Raw genomic sequence first — 19,809 nt, 5'->3', positions numbered from 1 at the left:
GTTTCATCAATACCGGTTCTTTAGCAGTTTATGAGAAGTGTGCATCCATACATTTCTGGACGGAACATAATACAGCTAAATAATGTGGACAGGTAACAGATGAGTTCATCGTTTCATTGAGAAACAGTGTACCATGAGTCTTTCACAGAAAATCGTAAGTATCAATTCACGCATGATGGCATGGATTAAACCTGTTAATAAATACTACTAGCATTTTTTGGATTAATTTTAAATACTATATTTTAAATAAACTTTTTGTAAAGATACAAATGTACTTATAATAAAGCGTTGGTCGGAGATAAAAATAGTATCACGATAAAAGACAGGAATAGCCAATTACAAAAATCATCTTAATTTCAATTTCTTTATTTATACTAAACATTTATTAAAATCAACTCTTCTTCGCAAAGTAGTCTGTGATTTTTTTCGACACTCTCTTTTTGATATCTGGCGACACCGCGACATCCATTTCTTCAACCCGCGGCCCGGTTATGTTCAAAGTCCCGCTATTTGTATCGATTTTTTCAATTTCCGAAAACAGTCGCATACCCCGACTGATTCTTAAGGAGTCTGCCTCAGCGATGTCCTCTTTGTCGTCAGAAAATAAATCTGGCGATGTTTGTAATAAAACTTCATCTAATTTGCTCGACTGAGAGTCGTCCTATCGAAAAGTCGTTATTAGTTAATTTTCATCAAGTCAAATGTCACTAGAAAATACACAAAATATATGTTCCATAATTCCAATCATTGAATGAACTACAAACAATTTATGGAACACTATCATTTTACAGCTAACTCTTGTTTCTATATAACATTGTTTATTAATTTTTGTTTCTCGCTGACTTGTGGTGTAAAGCTCTCGAAACGTCAACCTATGTATAATTTAGTTAATTTACTATATTATATATAGGTCGATGGTAGATAGGTTTTTGTTTTCTTAAAGAATTCATTTTTATTATAAAAACAAATCCATGTTCTTACAATCAATAAATCTTTAATCAATCAATCAATCTAAAATAAAAAAAAAACGATAACAATACTAAGGTTAATTTAAAAAGGTACATAATATGTATCTTATTTTCAAACTCTTTTCTAAAATTCCCTGACTAACATTATTTTAACAACAAAAACCCAAAGAAGGTTTATAATTTGACGTATTTCTTTGGCCTCTAATGTCATTGATATCACGTAACATTATAATACAGGCCTGTTATTGACTTAGTATCTCCCATACATTCTGACTGTTTGCTTAATTTAATGTTTTTATCTGATATTTATGGATTAATTTTAAAATAAATTAAGCACTCACAAAAGACATATTGTCTTTGGCGACGGGCTGTTCTCCAAATTCCTGTTCGAAGAAAGTAAGCAACGTGGTTTCCTTATCATTACATGTATCACAGTACTTTAAAAGCATTCTGAAAAGCTGGCCTAAAATAAAAAATTAAAATATTTACGGTCAACAAACTGCCTTCAGAATAGTCAAAGAAAATTCTCACTCACCAACAGTAACATGATGCTTAGTAAACATTACCCAAACCCGTTCAATGTAATCTCTCAATTCCGTGTCATGGAAAGTACAATAGGCCATTGGGCGTTGCGCCTGCGCACAGCTCATCATTTGTACTAAGGACTTTAGCGTTGCCGTCCCACCGAATGCCCCACATCCCCAATTACCAGTTGCTATCCCGGGGTATTGTAGACCCGATTCTGCTATAGTGTAGCTTGAAAAACCCACCCAGGCCTGGTTGTGATTAATATATTACTATTATTGACAATTAAACAACTGTATGTATATAGCACCTGTATCTTGATAAAAAAATTTTTAAATAACTCAATCCATAGTTGCTTGTCGTTAAAAAAAATCAAACACACAACGACACGCAATACACGTTGAGCGAGTTTGCTTATCTTACCGAAGCCGCGTACAAATTATTTGAAGAAATCTATTAGGTATGAAGGTGTGCAATTATTTAACCAATTACCATCTCAAATTCGTAATATTGGAGTGTTTGACAAATTCAAAAAGGCATTAAAGATGCATGTTAGAATGAACATAGCTGACTAAAATTGTTACGGCTAATGGCGACGTGTATCTCGCTCGTATATAATATATACATATTAATATTAAGTTTCTCATGTAAATAAAATATTTCTGTTTTGTAATGAGAAATAAAGTTCTTTAAACATTATATTAATAAACAAATTAACACAGTAAACGAAATTGTTAAGAACTTCGTATTACCTTATTCAAATCCCGTATCATCGAAGCCTTCTTCCACTGATTGGCTCTGACCGTATATGGGATGGCATCCATCGCGAGAACAGCGCAGCGACGTCGACCAGAGGAATCAATCGGTGTGGTGTCTATGTGGTCTCCTGACCAGTGGAAGGTGGATCCGTACCCAGTGTACTCACTATACCTTTCGCTACCTATAAACATTTACTATTAACTTCACGAAATTACCTATTAATTATAGAAATTTTATTATTTATGTTTACTTAAAATCGCTAGTAAATTGATCTATTAGCATGTCCAGATTGTGATTAAGTAATTATACTATCACATACCAAACCATTTACACACTTATTCCTAAATATAGTCAGAGATTATGATATAATAGAACACGATGTTATTTCTTTTATTAGACTGGCAATCTAATTTTTAATTATCAGTAGTGTGTAGAATCGATCGTGGAGTACTTGTCACTCGAGTTCCTTTCCAATCGGCGCCTGGTTCAGATGATCAGATGAGATGATGATCGATGACACCAATTTTGTAATTATTAATCGCGTTGAATATTACTACACTATAGTTAGACTGTTTTTAATGAATAAAGGGTTAATTTTTATAATAATACGTGAAGGAAAACAATTTTTAGCATCTCCATCGATACATTAGTATATAAGTTATCAATAATCGAGTGGCGCTTTACACTCTTAGCTACAGGTTATTCTTTTTTTTTAATACAAGACGGCCTAGATCAGCCTTTTGTGTCTCACACAAGCAAGTGTCCCAAGTGGCCATGTCGGAGCAAGGGTTACGTTCGCACATAAAGACTAGTCCATTGGTGCAACCGTGATTCGAAAACACTACCTCAGCCTCCTATTACAGAAATATTATAGTCACCAATAATTATCAAAGTCTCGTTAGCAGCCAAGACTTCGGTGAAAAGCATGGACAGCATTAGCTCGGGACAAATCACAAATCTGATTTCTTCCTGAACACAACCTCCTCTCAAAACTCCCCCGCCAAGAAACCTAAAAAAAAATTAAGTTTGGTAAATTGTTTAATTGTACATCAAAGAATACACAATAGACATTAATATCAGTTTACACACACACAGAGTTTACGATATATTGAATATTTTTTGAAGTTAAAAACTTCTTTAACGGCGTTGAAATAAATTTATCGTCACATTTTTCGATTACGCGTCACATGTTTCGGTTACGTGTCACATTTATTCGTTACGCGCCATCTTTTTCTTGTCACTTCCACACCTACCACAAGCCATTAATAACAAAAATATATAATAACGATAACAATGATAGTAATCAAATTATTACCGTTAATGAAATTCTAACTCTAATTCTGTAAAAATTAGTTATTTCATTTAAAAAATATGTAATATATTTCAGAATTTATATTTAGTTTTATTTTATTTAGAAATTCTCTAATATAACTTAATTCAATCACTCTCTAAAGTTGCATAACCTCGAAAAATAGGGCCATAAACAAGTTTTAAAATAGAATATGTTAATTGACACCACCTCTACGAACCACTGCTAGACAGCTTACAAGTGCGTTGCCGACCTGTAGAAATGTAAGCTCTTTTTTTAAAGGACCCAAAGCCGAATTGGTTCGGAAATAATGCAATGGGCAGCTGGTTACATAGGAGTGGTGCGCGGCAAAGCGCCTTTTTAAACTCGCATTTGTGAAACGGCGGACGAGATGATACGGGGGAATAAATAATCCAAGCGTGATGAAGATCATATAATAAATAAGACTCATATTTTGTGTAATTCATGCCACATTGCTTAGCACCTAGATTAGGAATTCTTTGCCAACCACATACACTGTAGTGAGACCACAAAAGTTACATAAGGAAGAGATTATTCTTATATTTTTCTTACTATGAAAAATTCTAAGCATTCATTATTGATGAAAGGGAGATTAAAAAGACAAAATGTTGCATACACCAAATAACATTACTTACTTGTTAGCAAAGTCAACTTGTATTAGTCCCGGTAGATCCTCAATAATAACTTCTGAATCAATATGCACAGGTAGTGTTGCCAGACTTACAGATGAATTCTCCCAATCAGGACAATGATTAGGAGGAACTGAGCGGCGGCTGAATGTAATAACACCCGTCGGTACTACTCTGGAACAGGTGTTCTATAGTCATTTGACAAAATTTATGACACCATAGTTTCAGATAATGTAAATATTAAATTAAAAAAAATTATGGTTTATTAGGTAATAAAAAAAAATTTCAGATATGATAATCTTAGTCAACAACATTACATTTTAGTACAATTTGAAGAAATATTTTATAATACAATACATATATAGACTATTATGACTATTACTCAGTACACACTTGAGTGTGCTTTCAACATAAAAAGGAATTACACATTACATATTATAGCATACCATATCATTTATTTCTAAATTTATTTGACTAATTACTGTTTCAAAAGTTCAATCTCCCATAAAGCATAGTCATAACAGTGTTCTGTTGTTTGTTGTATATATTTGTTAATCTGACTTACTTGCCAGTATGTTAAGAACTAAAAATATAAACTATTTATAAATTACAAACTATGAACTTTTTTGGCAAATAGATATTTCTACATTATTTATTTCCATATTCCGTTTCCGAAATTCTCAATTGATTCATGCATTTTCAAGTGACATAAATTATGGTTGAAGAACCCACAGCCAAAATATAAAATGTAATAAAGCAATTACCTTTACTACAAACTCTCCTGAAGTAGTGACAAATACTTTTGAGCTTTTCCAGGACATGTTCCTTTGGTGTGAGGTTAAATAGACTGAAAAGAAACTTAGTTGCATATCATGTTTTCTTTTTAAAATATTAGCACTCATTTATTTTAAATTGAGAAAAATTATATTGATTAATTTTCATAAAAATATCAATTGACTATTTATTTTAACTGCTGTAATACAATTTCCTGTCAAAAATTATTTAGTCAAACAAATAAATTTGTGTTCTTACTTTGAATAATTGATGAACGGATAGTTGGCATATTCAGCAGATGTTCTTCTCGAATTTCTTCTTGGAAATGTGCAGAAAAATGCATTAGCCAGTAAGCTTGACACTTGTTGCTGACTTAGAGATATAGAATGATTCTCTCTTTGTCTGAAAGAGTCGCCAATAATTGCACCATATTAATCATAGACAATAGTTACACTGTAATACCCATTTAAGCACATTAGCCAGTAAGCTTAACCAGAAAATTATATTTACTTGAGTAAAGGTATAGCTGTCTGAATCAATTTTGGAAGGCCCAGTGCCAATTTAGCCATCTGTGGTAATGTCACATTAAAGAAGTATTTTGTTTCTTCTTCTTCTAAGTACTGAAAATAATCCATATTCAATAAAAACTTATTTTAACAACTTATTTTTTAATTACAAATGAAGCGAAATATGTTTTAAATGATAATAATAATATCTATTAAAGATTTCATCATGATAAATAGACTTAAAAATATATATTTTTTTAATCATGGCTTGATCATTCTTCTTAGTAAACTAAATTATTAATTTTTGAGAAAGGATAACCACTAATATAATAAATAGCATCAGGCCAAAAGGTAGTCAAATTACTTACTTCATCAAATAAATACTGTAATGAAGAAAATGTCCAAGTATCTTTAAATTTTGTATTATATGTTATAATTGCTGCAGCTAAATCTCTAACATTTTTTATAGGTTTAGATAAAGCTTCCTCAATAATTGCCCATCTTTCTTTTAATATTTTAAATCCTGAGTCCTGTAAGTACAATAATAATAATATTAGAAAAAACAAATATATATTATTAGTTATTTAAATAAATAATAATTTAGTACAATAGGGGTAAAAATTAAAATTATAAATATTCTTAAACGCTTGTTATATAGAAAAAAATCTTACATCGGTGATTGGATATAAGCTTTGTCGAGAGCATGGCATTCTAACATGATCCTGATCCCATTTGTCAGTGCCAATGTGTGGTTTTGGCGGTCTTTCCATGTCTCCATTATGAAGTATATGATGCAAGACAGTATGGTTAAATCCTGGTTGAACCAACGGGAATTCTGGTGATCCCCATGGCGAATCTGAACCGTATATCTGCGTTAATGGGATTCCTCGCCACGAATGATCAACAGACATGGCCCTTGAAACGATTTTCTTTCTAAAATTCACTTTTCCTGCAACCTTTTATGACACAATAACTCATTCAGAACCACATTTTGTTTTAAGAATTACTTTCGAAATAATACGTACTTTTAATATATACGATAACAATCCGTATCATATAATAATATAATAAGTACAGTAATAAATTTCGAAAATTTACAAACAAGTGTTAAGTGTTAACTGATAAAGAGCTTGTAAAGAAACAAACAAAACTTTTACGATACTCTCGTCAAATACATAAGCTACCTATGTATTTCTTATTACTTAGCACAACATTTTGTAAGCTAATGATGGAGTTTCAAAAAATTCAAACACAATTTCAAAGAGATCGAAGAATGGACAACAGTCAACACTGTGTGTAGCCTGCAGAATACAGATAAAAATTACACACAACCAAGCATTAAATTTCGCGTCACTACGAAGTACGATTCGCAAGGGTGATAGGTATAAGTTGAAAACTATAGTCATAGAAAAATATTATGTGGTGATTACCTAAAGTATTTAAAATGTGTTTGTACTCATTAATATTGGCCGAAAGAAAAACTTTGATTACGTAACATTATTATGTCTTATAGGTCGATACAAATCTAATAAATAATCGAATTGGTTTAGAAATAAAATAATTAGAATTGATAGGGCTGCATCTCACCATACTTCATCCTCTTTAGCCTAATAAAATCTGAGTTGGCTAGGTGAATCAGTAAGTAAAAGGCGGTGAATGAATGAAACGTGGTAATTCAGCTTCAAATAGTATAACTATACTTAGTCAAATAAAACTGACAGCTTCACCTGTGAATATTTTAAAATCCGCAATAGTTATCCAGTGCAAGTGTAAATGCCTTAAATTACCGTAATTTATGCGTTCCACATCATACCAAATACAAACTTCAAGAAAGTTGGTACACGCATGGCTGCGCTACTCGTCCCAATGCTAATCCTATTCATTATACTAATCCTAATCCTCATCCTAATACTGATGCATCAATAATTCTTATCATGATACTAATTGTAATACTCAACAAAATGCCAATATTAATCCTAATGCTAATCGTAATCGTGCTCATATTAATTTTAATCTCTACTTCTAATGCTAATCCTTATCCTCATGGTATGATTACCTTTTCCCATTCTAAACCGTACATCAGTACGAAAAGGATTTCTATCAACCTTTACAGCACCCCATCGAAACGAGTTTTAGGTGGCTGGGTACTTGCTGAGGATAAAATGGAGTTAAAATTTCATGTCCTCTATTACACACCACACCACTCTCCCCGAGACATCAAAAATCTAGTTGTGTGACGGTTTTGGTTTCAGAGGTTTCTTGAGCGTTCCAAGCAGCAGATGGAAATATATTTTTCCGGATTTTATAATTTTCAGTTTTTCAACATAATACCAGTTACACTAAACAATGTTTTAACCATTACTAAAAAAAATCGGACAGTCAACTTTTTCGGGGAATGCTGAAGACGGATGATCTGCTGCCCACCGAATAGAAGACAGTATTCCAGTCACAAGGGTTCACAAACGGCAATTTTATCCATAGGCCATTTTTTTAGATTTTTTTTCCCAATTTTTACTAAGTATTACCGATTAGGTGGGTCATTGAAAGGTGTGTCAAATCTTCAGACCTTAGACAGACTTAAACAAAACTTATAATCGTGACTTTTATTTCAAACAAAAGATTTATTTTGCGAGTTGAAATACTGAATAAAAATTAGACATAAGACATACCAACTATAGTAATAGAGTGTGCAACAAAAACTTAAGGAGTTTATAATCGGTATAATTGAAGTAGACCATAGAAGTATCGTCACGGTCGACACAAACTGTCATTTTCATACAAATTCAGTTTTCGACTTTCTACTTACGTCATACATTTCACAGTTCACAGTTCACACTACTGTATAGTATTAACTCTTTAATTCATATGGCATCTTGACTAGCCCCATCACCAATGGTTGTAGATATCCGAAAATAATACTTTTATAATTTAAATATAAACTTATCAATTTGATATTTACTTCATGTTTAAATTTTTACTACTATGACTTAAAATACACACAAGGAGAACTCATATTTACGTTTTAAAATGGCACTCATGAGATCTTCTGAAATTCCTAAAGATGCAGTCGTTTTAGATGAAAATGAAGCTTCCACCTATATCTGGGAAATTGTACATGACTGGAAAAACACATCAGATGTGTATGTTTCATTTATAATTACTAATTCATTTTAAGGTTAAATCATCTCATATTTTATGACAATAACTTTTACATTAGGTGCATTTTTGCCGCTCCTTATTTCTTTGAGTCATATTCTTTATAATATCTCTATATCTATCTAAACGTAAACTGTCTCTGTAACTTTGGTTTATATATATGAAATATTTGTTTTTCAGATGGGCCTTACGTCATGGTTCTACAATTCTGGGAGCAATCAATGCAGTGTCGGGTATAATTTTAAACAGGCATTATCGTGTAAAGCTAAAACTTGGCACATATGGACACCTAGCTACTTTCATACCTGTGTCAGCTATGCCCGCCATGCTAACCATGTTATTTCATAGATATGTATGTTTTCAAGTTTATTATAGTTTGCTCCCATATAATATCAAACTCCTTGAATTGTCAATTATCCTCACCTTGTGTGTGTTTGCTTTGTTGTCTTTACATATAACAACTATCTATACTGCTAGATAATGTAAAGTCCGTTCAACGTCACTATACAGAGATTACACAGGTCCTATAAAAATTCTGTGAAGTACAAACATGTCAGCACTGATCCAAGGTTTTCAACTTTCGCTTGCTTCTTTGTCAAATTTTTTTTAAAATCATAGTTACCTTCAGTACATGGACCACAATTAATCTATTGCAGCTAATATCAACAGATATGCTGCTGATGAAAAATGAACACTGTCCTATTTGTTTTGAAGTCAGATCAGCTGCAATTCAGTTAGTTTTGGGTATAACATACCCTATGTTAATGGCACCCACAGGAGCTTTGATGGTAAGTTAAAAAAACTTAATATAAAAAACATTTGTATATCAAGAGATTAAACAAATTTTAAACTGAGAAATTTTCAACAGTATAATTTAACTTTTCAGTTGGCTAACAGATACAATACCTATCGAGTACCACATCTACAACAAGGACCCAAAGTAATGTTTAAATTTGTTCAAAAACTGACCAAACCTTTGACTGGAACACTTACAACTTTAGCTATAATACAAGTAGCAGCTTCATCAATCATAACATACTTTGAATTCAAAAACAACATTGTATTTAGAAATAAACTTGTTGATCTTGAAAAAAAAGTTTTATCAGAGAGAGGGCATTAAGTTTTTTACTTGTTGTCTTGATTCATAGTGTAAATAGAGTTATTATAGTTAGAATATGTTTTTTATTTTATTATTCTAAATTATTGGATATAGAAAGAGGTGCACAGCATATATTAAATATTTAACTTAACCAAAGTTAAATATTCAAGGCATAGGTAATGCCTTTTTTTCTTAATTAATAGGATTACCTATATAAATAAGACCACAAATACTGAACCCTTTTGGAAAAAAAAATTATTCCTGTGTGTAAAAAGTTTATTAGAAAAAAAGCCCTCAATTTTTTTATAATATTGATCATTTCAAAAAACTAGGAACTGTCCTAGAAAAATAAAAGGATTATAGATTTATATATTATGTAGTATCAATTGATAAAATAACCAAAATATATAATGATGTTTACGTTAAGTATAAATTATTAATTTAGAGAGATACGGGTCCTATAGGTGCCAAGTGTACTCATATACAGTTAGAACTGGGTCAACTGAGTATTAATAGGAGTAAAAAAACAAAAAAAAATTGGCGGCAGATGTTTTATTTATCATTAAGATTATGACGCATTATCCAGTCGACGTCTATTAAAATAACAACAATTCGTATTAAAAATATTGTTAAAGCAAAACGGCTACTTAACCTACAACAAATTATGCCTTATCATACACACTTTTTGTATTTTTCGTATTATATACTTTTTTTAGAATTTTTGCTTTGATTACTTACAATTGATAACGAGTGTCTAACTCAGTGTTCGCCAGCCCACGCTCCACAGGTAAGTAATTTGATTGTTAAGGGGACCATTCGAAAATGGACTCTACGTTTTTTATTGTTTTGAAAATTTACTGGGTTTCGTAAACAATTCTTATCTAGCGATTTTGTTCTATAATTTAAGTTTCTTATGTGACCAATTCAATTTTTTATATTAAAAATTTAGTGGAGGGGGTAAGGGTTTTAAATAGGATAAGGTGGGCATGGCACAAAAAAAGTTGGGAAACACTGGTCTAGCTATCTCTCTATCTTTATCTATACCAGTCGGAATTTATTTTTTGTTCTAAAAGAAAATAAAATCACTAAGAACAGTGATGCCAACTTGTAGGTTCAGAGGTGGACAACCAACAAACTAAACCAATGTTTTATTTGGTGGCTATAACTGAAATTACAAAAAGCTGTTATACTTCAACATCGTAAATTTAACTTGAAAGTTTTTTATGTACATTTGTCAAACCGAGTGTACAACAAAAACTTCAGGGATTTTTGATGGATATTTGAAGTTGGGCAAAATTCTGTAGGAGTTGGAATCACTGCTTAAGAATCAAACATTTGAAAATTTAATGCATACAAGTACCGCGTATTACGTACAGTAATACTTAACTTCAGTGGCGTAGCTAACTTGGGTGGCACCCAGTGCGGATGTTGGTGGTGTCATCGAAAGTAAAAAGCAATACATTTTATATGATATACGACATGGATCATTTATTGAAAGATCGCGAGTATGGGATGGGGAATCCCCCACGACAGCGTCAGGCTCATTTGCGGGAATCCCCGAATTATGTGGAGGAATCCCTGAAAAATATATTTTTATGGTAGCGACTTGTTTTTATTTGTACACTTCTCTTAAAGTTGAAAGACCGGGTGGGTGTCACCCCACAAAAAAGATGACACCCGGTGCGGACCGCCTCCCTTTGTTACGCCACTGCTTTACTTGTAGTGTGTTTCAATGTTATACGAAATATAAAGCACGAAGCCTTCACCTCATAGTGTTAGTGAGACTTATTCAATGTACCTACATAAGTCACATTAGGTTAATTTATTAAAAATTAGATTCATAAATTGAGAAATCCTAACTAATTGACATACTTACTGACTAATATATTTGAACTGAGGTTACAAAATGCTACACCAATCCCGTTGCCATAAGTGTTTAAAAATAAGTTGGTGCTGTTTCACCATAGATTCGATAAGAAAATCAACGATATTTTCATGCTATATGGGATTGATAAATAAATAGATATTAAATTATTGTCTGGAAATTGTATAATTTTTAACAATAAAACTTTCCAGTTTTTAACAAAACCTTACATTTCTGCATTTAACAACACGTGAAATTGAAGTGTGGCTGCTTTGTATTTCAGTATGTAGTATTGAGTGGTTTTGTTACATATCTAGATATTGTCTTTAAAAAAATGTAAATAACCCCAGTTCGCATAATACAACCTGAAACCTCGACTAATGTAAATCTATAATATAACAACAACAATAACACAATATCGCAATTTAGCCAAATGACCATATTTTGTCATTCAAACTTGTTACTAAATTATGTTATATTTAATTACTAAAAATAATAGCTATTATTTATTGCGAATAATAAGCACGCCAGTTTTTTAATGAATGAATATATATCGTTTGATGACGCCCAAACGTAAAGTCAAAATTATGATCTACGTGAATTCATACGAAAAATACAACTTAATAATATGAATTAAGTATAAAAGAATTATTATGATTTTAGGGACTTAATGTCAAACAAACATGGTGAAAATATAATCCGTGATAGACATCAGGAAATAGAGAACAATCTTCGTATTGTTACTAAAAACTAAAAAAAATCATATATGTATCATCATTTGCTACCGGCATTAAATTAAAACAAAGATGCTGTATACAAGCAAATAATCTATACACCTGATTTTGCCATGTTTAATTCGTAAATTTCTACCGTATTTATTGTGCTTTTTATTAAACGTGAAATGTATTAAATATCACGATACATCTAATTCACTGTAGTATTTAAATGAATTTATGAAGGCCCGTATTAAATAACATTCATTGATTGAAAAGTTAATTAAACAGTGCTCAAAACGTTAAAATTTCGCCCGAATCATTTTATTAAAAATATTCCTGACGCATAACCACATTCAGGACTAAGTCTAAATCCAAGACAATCTATAATTACTACATACCTTATTTCAACACTTCTAAGCTATATAATATAGGCACAACTGCGATATTTCGTCCGTTAGATGGTAATAAGACAGTATTTTGTATTGGTTATGTCGTTTAAGGTATTAGCCCAGTCATATTAGGGCTTTCACCTCGGAATGAAAGATAATAAGCTGCAAATTGGTATGAACCTTTGTTTTGTCATTCTAAATATTGTCTCAAAAGTCACCATCGTTATCGTGTCCGCGTCTCAAGATATTCAAGGTCAAAGGTCACAAAAATCGGTTTTTCGCGAATATCTGCCTTCCTATCGGTTAAATGAGATTTGCATTTATTATAAAAGTTGTAGGCTATAAAATTCCCTACAACTTTTGTTTAAACTTTTTTTTCATACGACCAACCGTTTTGAAGGTAGAGCGCGAAGTGCACATCGTACAGTCATATACGGCCTAATGCAAGGTCAAGCGTGAGTTATGGTTATCAGTACGTTATAAAGTCAATTATTTACTTGGAAATTATAATTATTAAACAATGCCTATTATTTATGTACTAACTATTAATTATTTATATTTAATTAAAGTAAGTAACTTGATTATTTATATATAATTATTCATATTTAACTATTTAAGTATAAAATATTATTAATTCTGGATTATATATTTTAGTTTTATTTTAAGTTAAAATGATAGTAAGAGTATATATTTTACACATATTTTTATTTATTATTAAATACGGCATAATATACATTTATCAAAATGTGAGTTCAAATATCAAAAGTATCTTTGTTGATTTTAATTGTAATGAAATTGGAAATGGAAGCTAATTATCTTCTTCTTCTTCTTGTCGCTCAAAAATGTTCGATTCATTGTCATCATCCTCATTATCTGTCATGTTCATCTCCAAACCTTCCAGAATATCGGGATCATATGTATTTTCTTCATCGGGATTACTTGGATCCAGTGAAGCGTTGAGGCAAGCTTGTCCGTTGCACTGGCCGCAAGCTGAAGAACATTGTAGCCCTGATTTTCTGCATCCACAGCGGGAACCACAACCATTTTTGCAATTGCAAAATATTACGTTTAGTTTGAACGTTCTCGTATCGAAGCCATTATTGCGTGGCTAATAGATGTGCATTTCGTTTTTAAATGATCTACTTGTCCTTTTCTATTTTTTAATATCATTTCTTCCAAAAAATGTGATAATGTTTTTGATATTTCTTCATTAATACAATCTAGCATTTTATTCGGAGGTGGATACGTTTTTGTTTCAACTACAGATGATCTGATGTCTTCCCTAATAATAGCCGCAGCAGCTTCTACAATCCGTAGACGTTCTTCTACAGGAGTACTTTTTTTATTTTCGTACCAAGCTTTTGATAATACGTTAAGCTGTGTATCACGGAAAGATATAATTGTAAATGATCCAATTTTTTTTGTGATTATTATATCAGTTAAATACTTTTGTTGTAATTTTGTAATAATTGTCTTATCGTCAGGTATGTATTCCGTATGGGCATCTTTAAGTTCTTTCAAAGTAAATTGAGAATCTTCATTATTTTCTATATAATAAAAAATCTCCTTCATTGCTTGAGTGACTTGATCATCTTGGCGAGGCTTTTTATCTGCAGATGGTACTCGGGTTAATAAGTTGGTATAGCAAATAGTATGATACTTTGCTTCAGCAGCGATCAAATCATACTCGTAATATATACGTTCCTTTACTAATTCTCCTAGGGAATCGTTTCGTTCTTCTGCTCTCTTAAGTACGTTGTCTTTGAATGCAAGAGTACTTAATGTCCGTCTATTCTTTAATTTTTTTTTCTTTTCTGCTATTTCATCAGCTTCTTGGCCACAAAATAAGCATAACTTTCCAAAATCAAAGACTTCATTTCGTTTTTTACGAGGTGCACTTGACGTTGAAGGTTTACTCTCATCTGTGCGTCGTTTTGATGCAATAATAACATTTTTACTCGTGTACACTTTTCGACACTCGGAATGCACATTTACAGAACTTAAAGTATTTAAATAGTCTATATGTCCATCATTTCTTTCAATACTTGCAGTTTTTAAAGTTTGTAAACCACGTACGACATTCACAGAAACACCTTCTGAAAGTTTCTTATAACATATAAAACACAAATCAGCCATAGCTCTTAAAACCGTACGTCCGTAGTTGCAACGGTACAATTTCAAACTAACGAATAATCTTGACTCATACAAAGTGGAGAGAGTGGCCTTGAATACTACAATGAATAGAAAAGGGCATAGGGTAGGGACAAGTATTTCCAGGTATATAAGTATTGAGAAATTTACGCGTTTTAAAGAAAAGATATATAATGTCGTGTTAACTTAAAATAAAACTAAAATATATAATCCAGAATTAATAATATTTTATACTTAAATAGTTAAATATGAATAATTATATATAAATAATCAAGTTACTTACTTTAATTAAATATAAATAATTAATAGTTAGTACATAAATAATAGGCATTGTTTAATAATTATAATTTCCAAGTAAATAATTGACTTTATAACGTACTGATAACCATAACTCACGCTTGACCTTGCATTAGGCCGTATATGACTGTACGATGTGCACTTCGCGCTCTACCTTCAAAACGGTTGGTCGTATGAAAAAAAAGTTTAAACAAAAGTTGTAGGGAATTTTATAGCCTACAACTTTTATAATAAATGCAAATCTCATTTAACCGATAGGAAGGCAGATATTCGCGAAAAACCGATTTTTGTGACCTTTGACCTTGAATATCTTGAGACGCGGACACGATAACGATGGTGACTTTTGAGACAATATTTAGAATGACAAAACAAAGGTTCATACCAATTTGCAGCTTATTATCTTTCATTCCGAGGTTGACCCCTTTTCTTACCTAATATGACTGGGCTATATGTACTTCTCATATAGTTATCGTCAGTCGCTTAATATTTGTATTTTAAGAGAGTCATGCATTTACCACCTTACAGTATAAGTTGAATTTTAAAGGCGAAAAACGAAATCGTTTATTGTATGCACTGTAAGTGAACTTTCATATAAAAAGTATCTTGCGGATTAAGAAGTGACTATGACTGACTATGACAAATACTACAAAAATCTCGAGGGAAATAACTGTCATTAAGGATGTATCTTACATATCAATGGACAGAATCATCGCAACATTACTCTGAAAAGATGTTACTTATAAATCTATTTATAAGGCTTGGCTAAACTACGATTCTATTTCTATTAAGCTAGTGAAATCTGTACGTTTGGCCACACATAACAAAGATGTTGCTAGATCGCGCTAGAAGGCACAGTATTTCCGTTATAGCAGAAATAGGTGTAACAGCAATCATTAGTTTTTAATTTTGTAGGTTTATCTAGAGATACTTACGATTAATGACATAAAACATCTATACATAATGGTTATATTGAAAATCTGCAGTAAGACAATATTGAGAAATTAGAATTACTAAGATGTAGGTTACGTGTAGATTTAAAAAAAAATGTTTTTCTAATATTTAGTTTCACACCAATATTTTTTTCTAATATTTTGTACTGTGAGTATGATTCTATTATACCACTCGTAAGACATGTTTGTATTTATTCTATAGTACAATGTGCGGCCGAGGGGGAGACGAAATACCGAAGTCTCTAATGGCACCCTTATATCCACAGGAATGTCATTGGCAGTGATAAAATCTTATACAATATCGACAGATCTGTTACGCCCGGAACCACTTTGAGCATAATTCTGACTTTCCGTATAATTCCACATACTTGGTACACTGTATGTATTCTTAGATGCTACGTTAACACTGTCACTCTCGTTTGTCCGATATATAAAAGGAGGTGGATACGCGAATAACGTGTTAGGGTACCCTAAGCAGGGCTGAGAGGCTATTTGCTAGCAACGTTGGTTGATATAATCATTGTAGGAAGCGGAGATTTCCTCTGACTGATATCTAGTCAGCTTAATACTCCGTCGCATGTCAGCTGTAATGGCTGCTTTGTATCCACCCTTTCGGAGGAGAGAATCAATTGTTTGTATTTGGTCCCAGCCTGAAATTATTAATCATGTTATTTGGCTTTGGGGCATACAATATCACTAATTGTTAATCATTATGCAACTAATAGGATATTTTCTATCACGTATGATTAACATGTTCAAAATTATAATCAATTTTACTTTAGCACAATACAGCTACAAGGGTGGTTTCCTGCAGGGTGCGAAAGGTGCCAGGCCTGTTGGGTTATATGATTTACCTAAAGGGGATTTTAACTTAATATATGTACCTTGTTCAGTAGCAACTTGAGGTAAGTAGGTTGCAGTGCGTTTCGAGCCACGTTCGCTCACGAACTCGATGCGAATTCCATGTTTTCCCAGCTTCCAGTCTAGGTAATGCTCGGCTTCCTCGAAATGCTGCAGGATAGACACGGAAACCGTCAACCGGGGGACTTCCTCCCGTGTAATTGGGGAGAAGCGGGAGTCTTTAAAGGCACTTGTTATTGCGTATTCCCGAAGGCCTGAAACAGGACAATTCGTGGCATTCGACGATACTTCGAAATGTCTAATATACCATGTATCATTGTTGATACTTTTAAGACTGTAAGTGTATTTATATAATTTGATACTTCACTGAGATATAAAGTTCATATAGAACGAATGAAAATATATATATTAATTAATATTCAACAAGACAATACAAACAAATTAGAATTTATTAAAATTTGAGCGGGTACCTAAAACTGTATAAGTAGTTATCACTATTAGGATATGAAAAAAATGTTACCATTATATTGCAATTACAACAATGGGCCTTGCCATTACAGTCTTAGACTGTCTGCTTTGTTTCACTGGAATAGTGATTTGGCTATTGTAGTGTAGATACCTGACAGCACTTCTGTTAAAGGCTCGAGTCTGTGACCTCGGCAAGAAGGATGATCCCTTCGATAATTTTCCCTAATTAAGGAATGGGAAACCGGACTGTACTAAAGCAAATACACTGATATAGAGGACATACAACCTATCTGAGCAACATATGGGTCAACAACCTCATGTGACAGACAATAGCCCCCTCCTTCTTGAACAAAGCTGAATTATGCTAAGACAGCACTGTAAACCAAATTATATTAATATCAGACAGATACAGAAAAAATACTAGTATTGTCTAGATTCTCATAACTTAAAATATGATGTATGGTCTGTCTTTATTTGACTTATATGTTTCTATAAACAGTAGTAAGTAATACCTGAATGTAAATGCATGGCATTGAATGTGCCTATGCACCCTCTAAGTCGATGCTCTTTACCAATTTTCCAAGTTACAAATAGGGGACTGTAAACAAAATATATTTTGTTAAACTAATTTGTTGTTTTAGAAAATTCAATCATAATTTTTTTTCATGAATGAAAATTTTTTGAGTAATAATCTCATTCTTAAACTATGTTTAAAAATACCGATTGTGAAAGGAAAATTTTGGTAATAATTTGATGTTAATTTTATAAAAAAACATATATTTTTCCATTTTATCTCTAGAGTATAACTGAGTAAATAATAAAAAAAAATAATTCTTTAAACTAATAATTTTTACTTTGACGGATTGCCACAACCACAAGCTATCTACCAGAATATAAGATAAAATAGAGGCTTTGGAAGAGAAGGTAGAAGGCTTTTAAGGCAGTTTTAAACAAGTGTGCCATAAAAGTAGTAAATAACATTTTAACATATCAATTAATTATTAAAAGGTCCTAAATGTAAAATATAGTTGTTAACAGATCTGCTATATGGTGTTGCATAGAGAATGATCGAAATTATTTTTAATAAGTCCACATATTAGTATACTGAGATTATAGGTACAGTTATATATTACTGTGAAACACAAAGAGCATTATACTACTGATTGGGTCAACCACCTTACAAGGCTTGATATGAGAGCAAAGCAGCTTAGAACTCAGAATATAGTAATATAAAGCTTTAAAACTTACAATGCCTCATTCGTAAAATTAGGTGTTTGCGGTGGGTCCATGCTATGCAGCTGAGAATACAAAACATCGAAACAAAAGTAACACATATCAGGAATAGCCACTGATTCGTTGTAACCATTCAAGGGTCGGTCATCATGGTTACTATAAGAATTGTTTAATTTCTGCTTTTTAGTTCCACAACATACTGAAGACATGTTGGTAAGTACCAAATTTAGGTTCAAAATTATGAAACAAAGCAGCCACTCAATTTCACTAAGTAGGTAAACGAAATCAACACAAGATACACACACACACGCTTAGGCCCAATAAAATAATTTGAATGAGTGGTTGTCGAGTGTAGTTGACAAAATGACTTTAAAAACGCTAACTTGCTAGAATTAAAAATTACGAACCTAAATAAACATTAGCGACCTTAAAATCGTCTAATTAATAAAACCTAAAATTTTTAATCATTTATTATTTTATGACACATTTAACACAAGCAGTAAGCAGTACCACAGGGTCTTTAAAATCATTAACGATAATATGAAAGTAAAAGTGTGTGATACAAATCGTATAGAAAAACTATATTAGTATTGTCTTTTATTACACAAACTATACACTAAACTATATTAGAAAAATATTTGAAATCGCATACTGCCTCGTTCGAAATCTGTATGACAATATCAATAATATATTAGAACTCGCTCACAAAACAATACCAGGAGGTCTGTAGTTGGTACGAACTGTCGACACTAGCTGTCATTTTCATACAAATTTAGTTTTCGACTTTCTACATACACTACTGTTAATCTGTCTTGACTAGACCCCCAGGACATAATACTCATCGGATAATAATAAATATATATATATCACTGATATGAATAAGCAATTTTGAGCTTATGCAACAGAGTTTAATTTAGTATAGTATGTATAATAGCATAAATAAAGGAAGGTTACAATACGTAATGTACATTTTATTTAGATGCGATTATCAGAAAAGGTCATACGACCGTTCCTATTTTAAAGTTTCTTAATGGTAAAAGTCGAAAGCATTTTTGGTACTAAATCAACTACTTCTCAATAAAAAAAAAACCAAACAGAAAACTTGATAGTACAAGGCAACTGGTGATGACGTAT

General features: G+C 31.9%; 3 protein-coding genes across 4 annotated transcripts; 1 reads left to right on the top strand and 2 right to left on the bottom strand.

Moving 5' to 3' along the window:
• Positions 1 to 356: 356 nt before the first annotated feature.
• On the bottom strand, positions 357 to 6,802 carry LOC111003668 (poly(ADP-ribose) glycohydrolase). Of its 2 annotated transcripts, none has more exons than XM_045629616.1 (12): positions 6,517 to 6,802; positions 6,163 to 6,440; positions 5,860 to 6,021; positions 5,496 to 5,605; positions 5,244 to 5,387; positions 4,976 to 5,058; positions 4,218 to 4,380; positions 3,131 to 3,261; positions 2,246 to 2,433; positions 1,504 to 1,744; positions 1,310 to 1,431; positions 357 to 661 (listed from the first exon to the last, which is right to left on the bottom strand). In XM_045629616.1, exons 1-12 carry the CDS (start codon positions 6,545 to 6,547, stop codon positions 392 to 394), a joined length of 1,923 nt encoding a protein of 640 aa, XP_045485572.1. In that variant the 5' UTR covers positions 6,548 to 6,802; the 3' UTR covers positions 357 to 391. The 2 variants fall into 2 exon arrangements, with proteins under 2 accessions (XP_045485572.1, XP_045485573.1); XM_045629617.1 differs by having other exon boundaries at positions 6,163 to 6,447; positions 6,517 to 6,561.
• A 1,512-nt stretch (positions 6,803 to 8,314) lies between these two features.
• On the top strand, positions 8,315 to 9,821 carry LOC111003652. Its single transcript, XM_022274278.2, has 4 exons — positions 8,315 to 8,631; positions 8,828 to 8,999; positions 9,304 to 9,435; positions 9,534 to 9,821. The coding sequence occupies exons 1-4, from the start codon at positions 8,519 to 8,521 to the stop codon at positions 9,765 to 9,767; spliced, it is 651 nt and encodes a 216-aa protein (XP_022129970.1). The 5' UTR covers positions 8,315 to 8,518; the 3' UTR covers positions 9,768 to 9,821.
• Positions 9,822 to 16,492: 6,671 nt separating this feature from the next.
• On the bottom strand, positions 16,493 to 19,018 carry LOC111003653 (uncharacterized protein CG5902). Its single transcript, XM_022274280.2, has 4 exons — positions 18,691 to 19,018; positions 17,955 to 18,040; positions 16,998 to 17,228; positions 16,493 to 16,763 (listed from the first exon to the last, which is right to left on the bottom strand). The coding sequence occupies exons 1-4, from the start codon at positions 18,882 to 18,884 to the stop codon at positions 16,609 to 16,611; spliced, it is 666 nt and encodes a 221-aa protein (XP_022129972.1). The 5' UTR covers positions 18,885 to 19,018; the 3' UTR covers positions 16,493 to 16,608.
• Between the last annotated feature and the right edge of the window lie 791 nt (positions 19,019 to 19,809).

The sequence above is a fragment of the Pieris rapae genome, chromosome 9 (genome assembly GCF_905147795.1).
Source record: "Pieris rapae chromosome 9, ilPieRapa1.1, whole genome shotgun sequence".
Taxonomy (NCBI): domain Eukaryota; kingdom Metazoa; phylum Arthropoda; class Insecta; order Lepidoptera; family Pieridae; genus Pieris; species Pieris rapae.
This window is presented reverse-complemented; position numbering and strand designations above follow the sequence as displayed.